General features: G+C 39.4%; 1 protein-coding gene across 2 annotated transcripts in view; it reads left to right on the top strand.

The window, feature by feature from the left end:
* The window catches only part of UBAC2 (UBA domain containing 2), a 164,850-nt gene that overhangs the window by 97,288 nt on the left and 51,895 nt on the right, over positions 1–15,667 (top strand). Inside the window, exons 5-6 of one of the 2 annotated variants that reach the window (XM_070471459.1) lie at positions 3,976–4,099; positions 7,529–7,576. In XM_070471459.1, coding sequence (XP_070327560.1) covers positions 3,976–4,099; positions 7,529–7,576 — 172 coding nt within the window. The remainder of the gene's footprint in view (positions 1–3,975; positions 4,100–7,528; positions 7,577–15,667) is intronic. The other variant, XM_070471457.1, reaches the window with a different exon arrangement.

Below are 15,667 nucleotides of genomic sequence, written 5' to 3'. Positions count from 1 at the left end.
CTCAAAAGTTGGGATCATTTAAAAAAAGCGGGCACGTTGCCTCTTGTTTTTGTGTGCTCAGTCATGTCCAACTCTTTTACAGCCCCATGAACTGTAGCCCGCCAGGCTCCTCTGTCTGGGGTTTCCCAGGCGAGGATACTGGGATGGGTTGCCACTTCTTTCTCCTGAGGACCTTCCCCACCCAGGGATCAAACTGGAGTCTCCCTGCACTGGCAGGGGGATTCCTTACCACTGAGCCACCTTGGAAATCCATCTCTTCTGTAGGTGCTTGCATAAACCAGGTGTCTGTTTGGAGAGCTGTTGTAGAGAGAGTTGAATCATTTGGTAGGGATTTGTGACTCTGTGCCCTCAGAGACCCTCCCACTCCAGGATTCTGTCAAAGTGCTGAGGACTTCTAGCCTCTCAGTGTATTATTCCATTGAGGTTATTATAAGCTCTACCATGCTGAAGATGCATAGAGAAACCTTGTCAAGCAGAAGAGTACTGCTCACCCAAGTTCTTTGGGACCCCATGCCACTATGTAAAATAAAAGTACTCAACTAAGTGATCACCAAGGTAACTCCTAGTATAAAAATTCTCTGAGGGGGAAATACAGAGATTTTATCATTTGGTTGGTCATTGTGGTAAACTTTTACAGAACTAGTTCCTTTAAAACTTGGTTTGAAGACTCCTTTAGACCATGAAATTTTTGAACCTTGTTTAATGTCCCTGGATATGTTACAGTGTCTCCTGGTTTATAGTTTGTGGGAACTTGAATAGAATTTGTATCCTGTTGTTGTGTGAAATTTGTATAGATCTTAATTATGTTGAGTTGTTCATAGTGCTTTTCAGATCTGCTATATCCTTCTACTTTTCTGTCTGTTCATTCTATTAATTTTTGAGAGTTTGATGTTGAAACTACAACCAAAAATCTTAATTTTTCTACTTAAAAAATAATTGTAATATATAGTGAAACTATATGTAACTTTGCTCTGTATTTTCCAAATCTCCTGTAAATATGTTATCATGCTTCATAATTTAAAAAATAAAAAAGAAGGGAAAAAAGAAAAAAAATTTGGATTGAAGAAGCCTTGAAGAAGACACTGTTGAGAAGTTTTTCAATTTGTTGAAAAGCCATCCTGGTGGGGTTTTTATCTTTTAGTTTTCAAAATAATTTTTGTTAAGTAAAGCATTTTCATTTTATGAACTTGTCTAGGTAAAATAAATGTTCTAGCAAACTGGATCTCCCCTTTTTTTGGTATTAGAGTAGTCAGTATATAAAGAAGAGGTTGCCAGGGTAATTGTCCTTTGAGATGCTGTTGATGTTTTCTATGAGATAGTTTCATGAGTTCACAAACCTTATTTTTATTGTTGAAAGTTACCAGGATTTCTTTAGTTGTACTATAAAAGTGGAGTCACTGTCCTTTTTCCATAGAAAATGCAAGATGGACATTTGTGACCTGACCTGAGTGCTTCTATTTTATTTGTTCTGTCAAGCACAGTTGTGAGTATATAGGAGATACTCAACAAATGTTAGTGACATTAGTGAATGAATCCTTTACATCGTGTATTCCTTTGTACTTCAGCCCTGTATGCTTAAGCCAAATAGGACTTCCAGAAGTTAGCTGTTCTCAATATGAAAAGGTCAAGCTGAGTTACTGTTGACAGTATAAAGAACCAATGTTGTTGTAAAATAAGGAAAAGAGAAAGACTGGTCAGTGACTAATAACACTCGGTGTGTATAGAAATAGCAATGGAAATTTTCTACAGAGCAGCCTGTACCACCATGGTCTGAAATATGTGCTTTTGTATATTGGGTAGATGTGGTTTAGTATTTAGTCATCATTTAAAACTACATAGTGATGAATAACTTCTAAGGAATTTTGAAACTTCTTCTATTGGTATATAAGATATGAACTGTGGTCATTAAAATTCCTATCAATATTTCTTAGTTTACATTGAAATGTACCCTCAAGTAAGAACTCTGCTTCAGATGTTTTATTATACCGTCACTCTTTACATTTATTGCTATATGTTAACAGAAGACCTTCTATAAATTGAGTACCTAAAGACATGTTCCTTAGTCAGAAACTTCCCAAGTGCAACCAAAATAGGGTTTTCTTATTATTACCAAGAAACCAACAGGCCATAGTTTGAGTGTATCTATGAAACTGTATGTCTTAATCCCATTAAAATAATAAAGCAAGAAAAGGGGCTCTTTAAAACAAAAGACAAATCCTGCTGTATGGCTTTACCACTTTAAAGAGAAATTTATTTATTCAGCAAGTACCAATAGAAGAAGTTTCAGAGTGCTGCCATCTACTTCATTTTCAACATGTGTTGGCTTTTTGTTTTGTTTAAGAGTAGAAGGGACAGTAGATGATTTTTTAATAACATATTCTCTATCAAAGATGGGAAAATGTTCTAGAGGGACCTGTTGTTTCCACAGAAATGGTAATGAGAACATTTCTTTGTGGAAGTGAAAAATATTTCTTGCATTTTTCTTATGATGCAATAATTTCTTTGTGTGATGCCACTCATCCAAAATATGAGGAAATAAAAGACTAATTAAATTAACAAGTGTTTAGTGAAGAATGTGTGTTAAGTGTGTGTACAAACCACAGGACCCATTCATGTCTCCTGCCTTACCCTGGTAGGAATGTGTGTTTGCAATCCTGGAGCTAGTTCCTTGAGGTTAGGGGCTGCTTCCTACTTAGAGGTGTTGATGGAGCTCCTGTACCTGGCCTGCTGCCTCTCACACAGCACCCAGGTGATTGATTCATTGATTCACTCAAACAGTGAAACTGGGGTAGCTTCAAGGGCAAAGGTGAGCATCTAACCCCCAGGAGGGTTGGAGAAATCACTGGGGAGAAGGAGCTGAGCTCTGTCTTACACCATAGGCGTAAGTTTCCTAAGCAGAAAAAGTGCAGCAGACACTTTCGCGTTGAAAGAATAACCTGCATCAGTGAGTAGTCAGCAGAGGTTAAGGTACCCAGGGAGCATCTGGACGGGGAGAGGGTGAGAGGGGAAGGGCCAGATCAGGGGAAGGGAGAAGAGGATGGTTGTAGGAAACCACACTGGTAAGAAAGAATCACAGGGTTTGCTAGTTCATCCTGATGTTTGAATTTCCTCTTTGGATACTGGGAGCCTGTGGAAGGAAGGGTTTTAACCAGGGGTGTGACATGATCAGAGCTGCATTTGGGGAAAGAAAATACTGTTGGCAGTATTAGGAGATGGGTTCAAGAGAAGCAAGTCTTCATGTAGAAAGACGTTTGTGACTTTTGGGTATGTCAAGTTGAAGGTATCAGAATTTCACAGCCAAGGTGAGGGGACAGTCAGACACCTTGGGGACTCACTTCGGTTTTTTTGATTGAAGGCGTAGAAGGGCTTAGGGTTATCCAGAGAGAGACTGGAACAAGGAGAAAAGGCTTCAGTGGAACCCTGGAGAAGGTAAAAGAGAGGTGGGAGAAATCATGGGTAAACCAGCAAGAAGCAGGGTTTTAAGACAAAATCAGGAAGACGTTTGAGGAAGGGAGGAAAGGAACACAAGCCTTGTCAGGTGCTACAGTGAAACAATTGGACAAAGTCTGACATGAAGATTTTGCATTTTACCATGATGAACTGTAATGTTTCTTGATTTTGGTTTGTCTCACTTCTTTCATCAGATTTCAAGTCATTCATAAGAAGAAAACGTAGCATCAGCTTTACATTTTCTCACAGTGCTGATAGTTCATTAGTAGATGCCAAACCACTACTTTGCAATTGCTTTGGGAGAGTTAACGAAGATTAGATAGTTAAGAGTTCTCATAAAATATTCTATATATGTACAAATTATTTTGGATGTATTGTACATGTAGAAACCAACTTGCGTATCTAAGATCATGCTTTCAGAACGAAATAAAATGATAAGCAGTGTTACTTCAGATATACATTTGCCCTTGGTGTTGTAAATTGAGCATTATACCATAGTGATTTTTTTTTTATTTGTTTGCATAGCCTGGCACCTGTGTTTGCTCTCTTTGTACCATTTTACTGCTCCATCCCAAGAGTCCAAGTGGCACATATTCTGGGCCCGTTGTCCATCACAAACAAGACACTGATTTATATATTGGGACTACAGGTACAGTATACATTTTTCTGTTCACATTTGTTTAACCAGATCTCTCTCTCTCTTCTTTTTTTTTTTTTTTTTTTTTTTTTTGGTCTTTTTCTCACTTGATCTCCTTGAAAACAAAGTTTTTTTTCCCATAAGTTTGGCTTCATGATCTATATCAAACGTTCAAAGGAAGTGTTACAGAACAAGAACATCAAGGTATATAAGGTACTAGAATACTTTCATAGCCTTTAGAAATCTGATAAGCGCTTTCACTGTAATTTGTATCGGTGGAAAATATTTTAATTTTGTTGTACAATTGCGAGTAAGTACTTTTTCAAAAATCGCAGCATGAAGTGGAAACATGAGAACAGTCCAAAGGCGGAACGTGGAGAGCCACTGCCAAAATTAATTCATTGAATACAGAGTCACAAATAAAGCTCTGAAGCAGGAACCAAATGCGCTTTGCCAGCCCTGTAACTCCTGTGCTGCCGCAGGCTTGATTGCACTGTCGCCATTCGCTAAATGGTTTGACCTGATGGCCATTAGTGGACTTACTATTTGACTTAAATCGAAAAAGATTGTCTTCACCAACATTCAGTGAATATTAATTGCTCTCTGCTAGGTTCCAGGCCGAGGAATAGAAGATATGTGTGATTTTCAGTTTTCTACCTGTAGCATTATACCTGTCACTTTTCTCTCACTCTCACACCTTTTAATGTAAACTTTTATTCTGCTGTTTCCTGTGGTACCATATGTGGCTTGGCCTTTTGATCCACTGTCAATACTCATAACATTCCTTATCCCACACACATCAAACCGGATACCAGTGTCACTGTACAGTGCCCTCCTCCCTCCCCTTTTAACCTTTAGCATTTCCTCCACCTTCTCTTGTCTGCTCTCACGTGTTATCAATGGCCCATCTGGGGTGGGTGTTTCCTTACCACTTTTACAACCATTTCTCATGAAATACGTTTATTCCTCATCTCTCAGCCTATGTAGCTTTACACTCACCTTTGTCCTCTCTAATACTCTTATAACCCAAGAGCCCATTTCTACATTTTACTCTTATTACTAGAGTTTGCAGTGGCATGCTTAATTCTTTTCAAGATGTCCCGACAGAAGGCAGAATGCAGTGGTCGCAGAGTCCCCTGGACCAGGGGCAGAGACCCAAGTCCCAGTTCTGACATGGCATACGCAAGCTTGACACTTGGGTCGGGTCATGGAAGCCTCTGGTCCTCATTTTGACTCTAGTTAGAGAGCAGCTTTGAGTGTGTAAAACATTGTTTCGTTACCTGTAGTGCAGGAATTCAGTGGAGCACTGTGGCAAGTCTTTGGAGCCAAGTGGACATTGGTTTAAGTACTTGCTCTGGTAATTATTTTCCTTTTCCATCACTTTTTCTGAGCCCCCATTTGCCCATCTGTAAAGTGGGAACAATGATATCTATTTTACAGGGTCATTTGAAGATTTAGAGATTGTAGCATTGGGTTTTGGGGCATAATCAGAACAGGTAATAGGAAACTAAGTCATTTGGTTCCTAATATTAATAATTTATGTCTGTATGACTGCCACCTTTGGTTTTTCTGAGATCATGAGTGGTTTTGTTTTGTCGTTTTTTTCCTTTTTTTTTTTTTTGGTGGGGTAGAAGTTGATGCAGAAAGTAGAGGTGGAGATGCCCCAGGCCTCTTGATAAAATTCAAACTCTTTCGTGTAAATGGCATCCAGGATTTCTTCTTGCCCATCTAGTATCGACTCCCACCCTTCCCCTACCTTGACGTGAGTGTGAACCTTTTATCCCCCAGACTTCTGTTTCCTCCCCACCATCCCTCCCCTCCTAACCTTCACACACGTTTCTGTGCCTCTGTTACTCAGCAGCTTTTTGACACCGGGACGCTCCATAGGTGAGTGATGGAATGACTATAGTCCTTATCAGGAGAGCACAGACATTTGTTGGGTACATTGCAGTGCACAGGGCCCACGAGCCAGCCGTGTGCTGCCCAGTGCTGGGGGCCATGGAGGATGAGACGAGCTTGAGGTGCAGCATCTGCCCCTCGGGGAGCCCAGCAGTGAGAGAAAACACACAGCAAGTGCTGCGGAAGTGTTATTGTTTTCTGTACTTTTGGAAGAAGACTACAGAAAAATATTTTTCCATGTAATTCTCATTCTTATTGTTTTCAAAGTCATTCACACTGAACAAGCATCCATGCTCGATCAAAGGATTAAATTTTAGATCAAGGGATTAGAGTTGCAGCCAGTGCTCATTTCTCCATGAGCTAACACAAGAGCACAGCTTGTCAGACTCCTTTTTACCTGTGCTTTGCCATCTCTTACCTTTGTATCTGTCTTCTTTCTATGTATCTTTTTTTCTGTCTATCCTTGATAAATGTGCACGACTTTGAGGTTTTCATCTGGCACTGATGTCAGCAATGAAGCTGCTTCTTTCTCTATGAGCAGAAATGCTTAAACTCCCTATCTAGTGATCTAATGATCTACTTGTGAACAAACACTAAGATACAAATCTTTATTTTTAGTCTGCATATGTGACTTCATTTTATTCTCTCAATATTTCAGTATTAATATTATATTTCAATGTATTTCTTATAAATAAGGTCATTCTCTTGCATAACTACTGTTCAGTTAACAAAATTGGGAAAATAACATTGATAAAGTCTTATTCAAATTTTACCGGTTGTCCCAATATTATCCTGTTACTAGGCTGCAAATCTTTCTTTCTTGCAGAAACACTTGGGAGATGTTTTATGACTTAAAAAAAAAAACCCTGAACACAATCCTTGGATGTAAATGATTTGAAAAAGGCAGAGATTTCATGAGACCATTTCTAACTACTTTTGCTACTAACGAACTCTGAGGCCTGTTACTTGGTTCGCTCTTTTCTGGGCCGAACTGGAATGAGAGGCTCAGTGGTTCAGCAGAGCAACATTGGGCATGGACCTGTATGCTGACAGACATCTTCCATCTAAAACTAGAGTAGCAATAATAAGAAATTGAAATAAGAGAATTATATGAACTATAATATATGTCATTACTTGATACTAAGCATTGGGTGGTGACTACATATTTTCTATGTTGTTAATGCTAATAATTTCTGTCCATATAGTACTTTACTTTGTGTAAACTAGTTAATGTCCATTTGTAAACAAGAATGTGCTTGAATTTCACTTATTTTTCTTTGCACAAGAATGAGCTGGTTTCAACCAATCTGTTTTAGGCTATCGAAAAGCTGAGTGAGGTCTTGGTAGAAGAGGAAAGAAAAGAAAAATTGGTATATTATTTTCCTCTATATAACGGAGTATTTGGTAATCCTCTGTTTGTTTAGATTAAGAATATATATAATTAAGACAACATAAATGGTAATGACTATAGTTATGTAAAAGTAAATATGCTGTGACTAGCAGTTGAATTTCATTTTTAGTTGCTTTTTTTTTCTTTTATAGCTTTTCACCTCTGGTTCCTACATCTGGATTGTAGCCATAAGTGGACTTGTAAGTGTGATTTCCCCCCTCCCCCACCTCCCCTCTTTCCCGAAGAAAGTTGAGGGAAAATGTCATATTGAGAGTATGGGTCATATTCAGTTGTCTTCAGGTGTCAGATTCCATCTCAAAGCTACTTCCTTAGTGATGAAAAAGCCAGTTACATGGATCATTGAGACAAAAGAAGCCAGATTGTCTGTTTTCAAGGTAATTTTAATGAAAGTTTTAGCCAAGTTTCTTGTCCGTGTTATTTTTAAATTACATTAGCAGTAGTCGAGCCCATAGCAGGACAAAAACAGCAGAAAAGAAAATGAAGAAGTCTGATTTGTCAAAAGCAGGGAGAGATATTTTGTTTCTTTCAGAAAGAGACTTGGTCATGCAAGAGGAAAAATAAGATTAAGTGGAAAGTCAGTTGGATGAGAACTGATGCAAGATTCGTCAGGGTGTGTGGCCAGAGAAGGAAGAGGGAGCTAGCTGAAGGGTTTGGGTGGTATCTCATCTGTGTGCCACACAGAAGCTTCATCTTCCCCATGCTCTGTATTGTTTTGTTTTATTTTAATTAATACATGTCTTCAACTCTATGAGGTATCAAGAAGGAATCTAAAGCATGAAATTGGGCTTTATTTTTCATCCATGGCTTAAATTAGAACTCCCAGATTTCTATAAAAAATAAGTTTATAGCTAGTATATGTAGAACATAGTTTTAATTTCTTTCTTGGAAATGACTAAGAAAGTTACAGACTAGATTCACAGGGATATGTATAATATCAAAGGGAAAAGATTTGGATATAACTGCATTCCACTGGGCTTCTTTGGTGGCTCGTCAGTAAAGAATCTGCCTGCACTGCGGGAGACCTGTGTTCGATCCCTGGGTCGGGAAGGTCCCCTGGAGGAGGGCATGGCAACCCACTCCATTATTCTTGCCTGGAGAATCCCATGGACAGAGGAGCCTGGTGGGCTACAGTCCATGGGGCCGCAAGAGTTGGATTTGACTTAGCGACTAAGCCACCACCACCACCACCATGCATTCCACTGCAGACATTTTAAGTTATCACTCCTTACTCTTATTTTCCTGGTTGAATAGTATGATGGGACACTGGGTCATTACTTTAAGCTGGCTCACTTCTATCCTTCTGTCACGCTCTCTGTATTAACCCTTTTCTGTGTTTGTTCTTTTCATATACAACTTATTCCTTCACTCCTCGCAGTTTCCAGTCACAGTTCTGAGGATTGAAGTGACTTTGTTTCCCCCTCCCCAAACACTTTCCACCGATGCCCAGATTGGCTTCAGGACCGCAGAGCTTGAACTCCCATTGTGAGGTCTTCAAACCATCTGAGCCACCTGGTATTCTTAAGACTTGCGGTGACTTAAGGACAGCCTGGGGTCATTCTGCTCCTGTGAGGCACAGTGGCCAGGCTCTGCCCCATCTAATCTCATCCCCACTTGATCTGCCAGCTTGACTGGCAGGTTTTTAACCAATCTAAAGACAGTATGTTGAGAGTTCATTGCTTTCATAATGAGAGCAGCCTGAGAATTTACTCTTTCATTTGTGATACATTCTGTTTCTCTTAACAGTGATAATCTTCAGTCCTTTTTTTCCTAAAACATCCAAAAATTTGAACACTACCTTATTGTATTACATCTCATTGTGTTCGTTGTCTGTTGATTGATTTTCTGTCATTATCTGAGCCCCTCTTTAATATAAACTCACTGTGTGACTCATTTGTTTTAAGACATCCCATTTTATTTCTTTATTCTGTTTGCAGACTCCTGGTTTTCAAATAAGTTCCTGATATCACCTCAGAAAGTTTCACTTTGTGACATTCAGTGCTCTAGAATTGAAGGTTGCATTTCTCATCTCTTTCTAGTCTTTTTAAAATCTAAAGTTTGTGTGTTGTGGTCAGTCTTTTCTAGTACACATGCTTAACAGGTGGTAAGGGGCTGATTTAATTTCATAAAGAAATCAGAAGTTTAACAAATTTTTAACATTAACATTCAGAAGAGTGAATTGAATTGCTTGATATTTGAAATATAATTTTCAGATGACTGTAGCTTTAGAATAATCCCATTATCAATATCTCTAAGCCAATTCAGTGTTCACTTTATTGTAACTAATTCAACCAGGGTTACAGACCACCTACCATTACACAAATCTGATAAATCTTCCCATCAGCCTTGTTCTTTATTATTATCCTACGGTAGTTAGATGAGACTAACTGTGTTGACTTAAAATGGTTAGTGTCGGTGATAACTATCCCAGTTTTCCTTCACGTTTTACCATAGATGTTAGTGCTTGTTTGGAATTTAATGGATATTTTGTTTCCGACTTTTCCAGAAAAGCACACTTTTATTATGAAATATTTAACATAATATTGTATACTTTAGATAAGGATAATTATAAAGGAGGGTGTTGCTTGTGAGTGTTTGGTTTACACACCACTGATTATAGGATTGAGGTCTGAGATTCATAAAGCCACAACTTGTCCCAGATGTCTCTTGCTCAACGTGACTTCTCCTCTCCCCATATTTATCAAGCAACTTCCTTTTTTTGTTTTTTGGGGTTTCTTTTTGGTTTTTATGTTAAAATACTAAAAATTTTTACTCTTCCCAAAAAATGCACAGATAATATTCAGTGTTTTGGAGGAGTGTTAGAAAACCTGTTGATAAAAGATCACCTTTTAGCTCTGAAATCAGTAGTTCTCCTAACATACTATGCGTAGTAAGGAAGTAATTTTATTTCAATCTGTGTTTTTAAGAGAAAGAGCTTTTTTTTTTCCTTATAAAGAGACATTTGTATAAACATAAGTAATGTGTTATCTGCTGTCATAGAAACCAAAACCTTTACTCATGCTTTTCTGAAAAGCTGCCAGCTTTGGGTTTATTTAGTTATGGGTGGATTTATTTTGCTTTAGGCCAGTTTTTCTCTCTCCTTGTGTCACCCATCCTTTCATGATTAGAAATGTTTCTGAATACCCAGCTTAAAAATACCCCACTGATTAAAAGAGGAGAAGGAGGGTAAATGACATTAGTACAGTATTTTGCTAGGTTGGGAGTGATGTCACAGAAGAGAATAAGGACTAAGTATTTTTCCTGGTTGGAGAGGGGTTAGGGAAGTGTGTTTAGCTTTCAAGGAGCAATAATAAGTTGATTTGCCCAGAACAGCTAGGATCCATTTTGTGATCCCTCGAGGATTCCAGTTGCTGCCCAGAAAGTATAAGGGGCATTTGGTTTTGCATAAAGATTGAGATTACTCACATGTAACATTGATACCTATTTTTAATATCGCATTGTTCTTCCATTGACAGTTCTGGCTTTGAATACCAACAGTTAAGGCCTAAAAATATGACTGTTTCCTTGAAAGTTGGCAGAATTGTATAATAATTGATATAGTACACAAGTGAAATATTTCCATTTAAGTGGGTACTTCAGAAATATTAGTCTGCACCTCCTTGAGTCCTATTCCCACCTCATGTCTCACTATTCTTCTTCATGACTTTTTTTTTTTCTCTTCTTCACGTCTTTTGTGAGAGATCTTCTTTGGAGGAAGTCACTCTGTATTCCACAGTTTCACTACATTTGTTACACGTTAATAAGACTTTTTTCCTTAAAGAAAACATTGCTTACTTATTGAGCTTTAAGTTCTTGTGTGGTTCTGCAGAAAGCCTTCAGGCCGTCCGTAGCCCTGCACTTCTTCATTTTCTGCCGTCCTCTGAATCACAGTAGTGAGTCATTAGCACCGGGATGTACCCTAAGTAAAAAGCTGAAGTCTCAGGCCTGAGCTGATTCTGGAATGATTAAAATAGAAAGAGCCTGCTGTTGCCAGTTTTTGTCTTTTTACAATTCATGTCTTCATCATCGTTTGGTTCTCTTTCAAGCTGATTAAGAGCAGGTGAAGAGGCAGGCCTGTCCTTCTCAGACTCTGGATTTCTCCCCGTCAACCTGTCCCTTTCACAGCCTAGCCATTTCCTGCATTTGTTACCTGCTCTGTACAGTATGTCAGACTGATTATCTTGCAGTCAAGTCACCGTAGTGTGAAAGAAAATCTGTCCTACCTGGGAACAAGATTAGAAACGTAGATTCATACCAGATTCATTAAGACTTTGGATGTGGTCTGAGTTTGTATGTTTTTTCTGTAGGCAGTGGGTATAGATCTTTAAAGAGTCAATCTTTAAAGCTTTTCGAACAAAAGCTTCATGATGGTGCGAGATGATAGGTGTCTTATCAGGGTTTATAAGTCCCAGAAGTGGGGAAGGGGAGAGTTAAGTGGTGGGGAAGGGGAGAGTTAAGCAGTGGGGAAGGGGAGAGTTAAGCAGCCTTGAAGGAATCGGGATGGCTCATCTCTGGGCTGTAATTTACCTGTCTCTCTTCCCCCAGAAGAGTTTTTAAGACAAAAAGTAAAACATTGTCTGATGGTAACTGTAAAAGAAAAAGCATCAAACAGAACCTTATGTTGATGGGCTTTCCATGATAAATCATTAAGCGAAAAAAGCTCGTGGACTTAGCGAATCCACTGCGGAAATCAGAACTTCTTTGGAGGAAGTTTTGGAGCCCTGACCTATTTCCCAGGTGAATGAGGATGGGCGTTGGTTCCGCTCCTTTTCACATCTTTCTCTGCTCTTCATGCTTGCTTTTCTTCTTCCTTATTCTTTCTTCTCTTAGATTTCTTCTCCCAGCTCACCAAAGGAAGGGTACAGCATAGCAGATCATCATTCGATGCCCAAGGTTTTCAGTTGAACCTGAGGGATTGAGATGATTTTCTAGCAGTTCATTGAAAATGAGGACATAAGCTGCAGAGGGAAGTCTGGGGTGATCAGAGCTGTGAGGTGGGTTGGGCTTGTGAAAGAACCTTGTGTAGAAGATGAGGTGGATCCTTAGAAAGCAGCCATATGTAGAAGGTGCTTTCACCGTCTTCTAATTAACACAATATTTACAGTGCCACCACCAGATTGAGTGCTGATCGGTCCATTGTACAGTGCCCTCTCTCTCTCTGATTCTTTCACACCCTCTCTCCTCCCCCCGCCTTTTTTCCCTCCCTTCCTCTCTGAGCCCCCTTCCCCTATCCTGACCCCAGATAGCCTGGGCCTACTGAAGGAAACCTTCTGTCCTCTGCCTTGGTGCAATGGTTGCAGCTCAGTCCACGCTGACAGAATGTCGTCTTAGACAAGTGTTGCTCGGGGAATGACTGGTAGACTTTTAAGTGTTCAATGCAGAACAAGTGAAATCATGCCATTGTTTTGATAAAAACTGGCACAGAGTGCCTCATAAAATAGAGCTATATAATTGGCATTACTGTCACCTATCTTTTACCTATAGGCAAAAACCTTGCCCTCTGGCAGAGCCTTTCCAAAGTTAGGCCTCCTCGGGTCCCTCTCTCAGCTCGTGGGCCCTGTACCCCAGAGTCGCTGAGCACTTTACCCTTCTGACATCTCATGCTGTCTTGAGATTCTTTGTCATCACTTATTTTTCTTTAGCAAACCCACAGCACATGCTATGTCCCAAGCATTTGTAGTAGATTATATTGTTTGTTCAGCTGTTTTGTTGGTTGAGAGTGTTTGCTCCCCCATCTCCCTAGGCCCCTCTCTGCAGGGCCTCTAGGGGCCGTGTGAAAGTCAGACTCTACTCTGTGACTTACCTGAGCCACCGGACTATGAGCAGGAGTGATGGGCGCTTCTCAGGCAGAAGTTTTAAGCACCCTTTTGTGGTCCCACCATCGCTCTGTTCATTTTGTCATGAGAAAAACACGTGCCAGATAGAAGTTGCTCCCTCAGCCCAGATCCCAGAATGAAGGAGACACACAAGCGGTGCTATAGCCAAACATGTAAGATGAGTGAGAAACAGCCTTTGTAAAAGCAACTGAAATTTGGATAATTTGTTATCAAGGTATAACCTAGAGAAAGCAGACTAATGCAGCTCTTTTCTAAGCACTTTACAAATACTATTTAACTAGTCCTCCTAAAAACCTGATATTGTAGACACTGTTGTCCCCATTTTATAGATAAAGAAACAGGCACAAAGAACTTATCTGCCAAGAATACAAGCTAATAAGTAGTGGAGACAGTGTTCAAATGCAGGTTCTGGAGCTTTAGCATCTGTGCTCTTCAGAGGTAGCTTTGCATAACCATTTGGCAGTTTCTTCCAGCCATCTCCATTCCTTCACCATTAGATCCCTTCTTTTCCTAGAAAATCGTATTCATTTAAGTTCTGACTCTGAAGCCTTCTCTGAATCTGCCCTTTCAATTTAGAAACTATACATTATTCTTTACCATCCCCAGTGCCTAGCAAAACATCTGGCATTTTATCTATATTCTAGAAATACTTGCTGAGTTTCAAAATTCAGTATTATCAAAATAATCATCTGTACAACAAAACACTGCTATTCTTTGTGATCGTCAGAATGTTGTCAGTGTGTGCCGCCTCATTAGGTTCTTGACACACTCTCTGCAGTGGTGGGGAAGCTGGCTTCTTGTTTTAAAACTGAAGCTCGAGTTGCACAACTGCTGGGCGACTGAGCCAGAACCAAAGGCCAGGTGTTCTGGTGGTCCAGCAGGCCCAGCGCCTTCCAGTGCGTATTTCAAGGCTCTCGTCCATGTCTGCTTCAAACACAAGACACTTAGGTACCAGCTGTTCTTAGATCTTCCTTGCCAGCCCCAATAAGATGAGGCCCTGATCGTCATCCATGGAGACTGGATACTGGAGGGAGATCCTGGTCATGAAGAAGTTTTAAAAGTACCCAGAAGTGCTGAAAGACCTGTACCCCCAATAATTCCCTGCAGCCTTCATTATGAATTTTGTGGGCTGACCAGTATCCTAGAAAACTTTATCCTGTTTGGCAGCCTCTGCTTTCTTCTTAATATGAAGAGTTTGGTCTGTAGCTGTACTGTACTTTCTCTTCTAAGATCATCAGAGATATTTATTTAACTGGTCCTCCATATGATGGATTAAAAATGCAGCTCAAACATCACCTTCAACAAACTCATTGTCTTATGTCTCTGGCATTGTCATGCACAAGAAAATGAAGTAAAGGATAGCTTTGAGAAGGCTTAAAGGATAGTATAAAATATATTAAGCTGGGTCAGTACTGCTGCTGCTCAAAGGGAAAAGAAATGGAGGGAGATAAGAGGTCAACAAGAAAACACCCAGATGTTTTCATTCTTGATAATTACTGATAGACTACATGGCAGTTGCCACACAGAGTGCTTTTTCCCTTTTCTCACAGTCTTTACATTGTTTTCCTATCAAGAGAAAGGCTTGAATCAGTTTTGATTATCTCTTTCAACTGATTTTTTTGAAATAGAAATGTCCAGTGTTCCTTCCTTTTTGGGGCTGATTATGTTGATATTTTTCTTATATCTTTATGATCACCTCTGGGAAAGAACTATGGTAAAATCAATGCATGTGATTTTTAATATATTCATTATGTGCGTGCTTAGTCACTCAGTCATGCTGACTCTTTGTGAACCCCATGGACTGTAGCCCGCCAGGCTTCTCTGTCCATGAGATTATCCAGGCAAGAATACTGGAATGAGTTGCCATGCCCTTTTCCAGGGATCAAACTGGGGTCTCTGGCATCGCAGGCAGATTCTTCACTGTCTGAGCCACCGGGGAAGTTGACATGTTCATTATAAACAATAGCATGACTGATTATCAGAAAGCCTTCTTATGCTTATGTTAGCTGGAAATATTCTCAAAGTGTCAGAAGTTTTTTGTTGCTAAAGACTGGTTTCAATCTGAAAATCTCACCTCTTTTATAAAATTTAAGATGAGAAGTATATATGTAGAAATTTCAGTCTTCCTAGATCTTCACGTTTACTTTTTAATGAAATTTTTTTTCTTTTTTGTTTACTAAAGTATTACAATACAAAAAAGTTTACCAACTTTAAATGTACAGTTTGGTGAATTTGGGCACTTGTATACTGTTTTATAGCTACTACAACAGTCAGGATAGAAAACATTTTCCTCTCCCTAAAAAAATTTTTTTTTCATTCCTTTTGCTCTGTCCTCTCACCCACCTGCCATCCCCAGATAACCACTGGTTTCTTTATGTCACCACAGTTTTGCCTTTTCTAGAATCTCATGTAATTTGAATCATGTAGTATGAAGTC

This window comes from Odocoileus virginianus, chromosome 8 (genome assembly GCF_023699985.2).
Source record: "Odocoileus virginianus isolate 20LAN1187 ecotype Illinois chromosome 8, Ovbor_1.2, whole genome shotgun sequence".
NCBI lineage: Eukaryota > Metazoa > Chordata > Mammalia > Artiodactyla > Cervidae > Odocoileus > Odocoileus virginianus.
The sequence above is the reverse complement of the archived record's forward strand: the minus strand, read 5'-3'. Positions and strand labels throughout refer to the sequence as shown.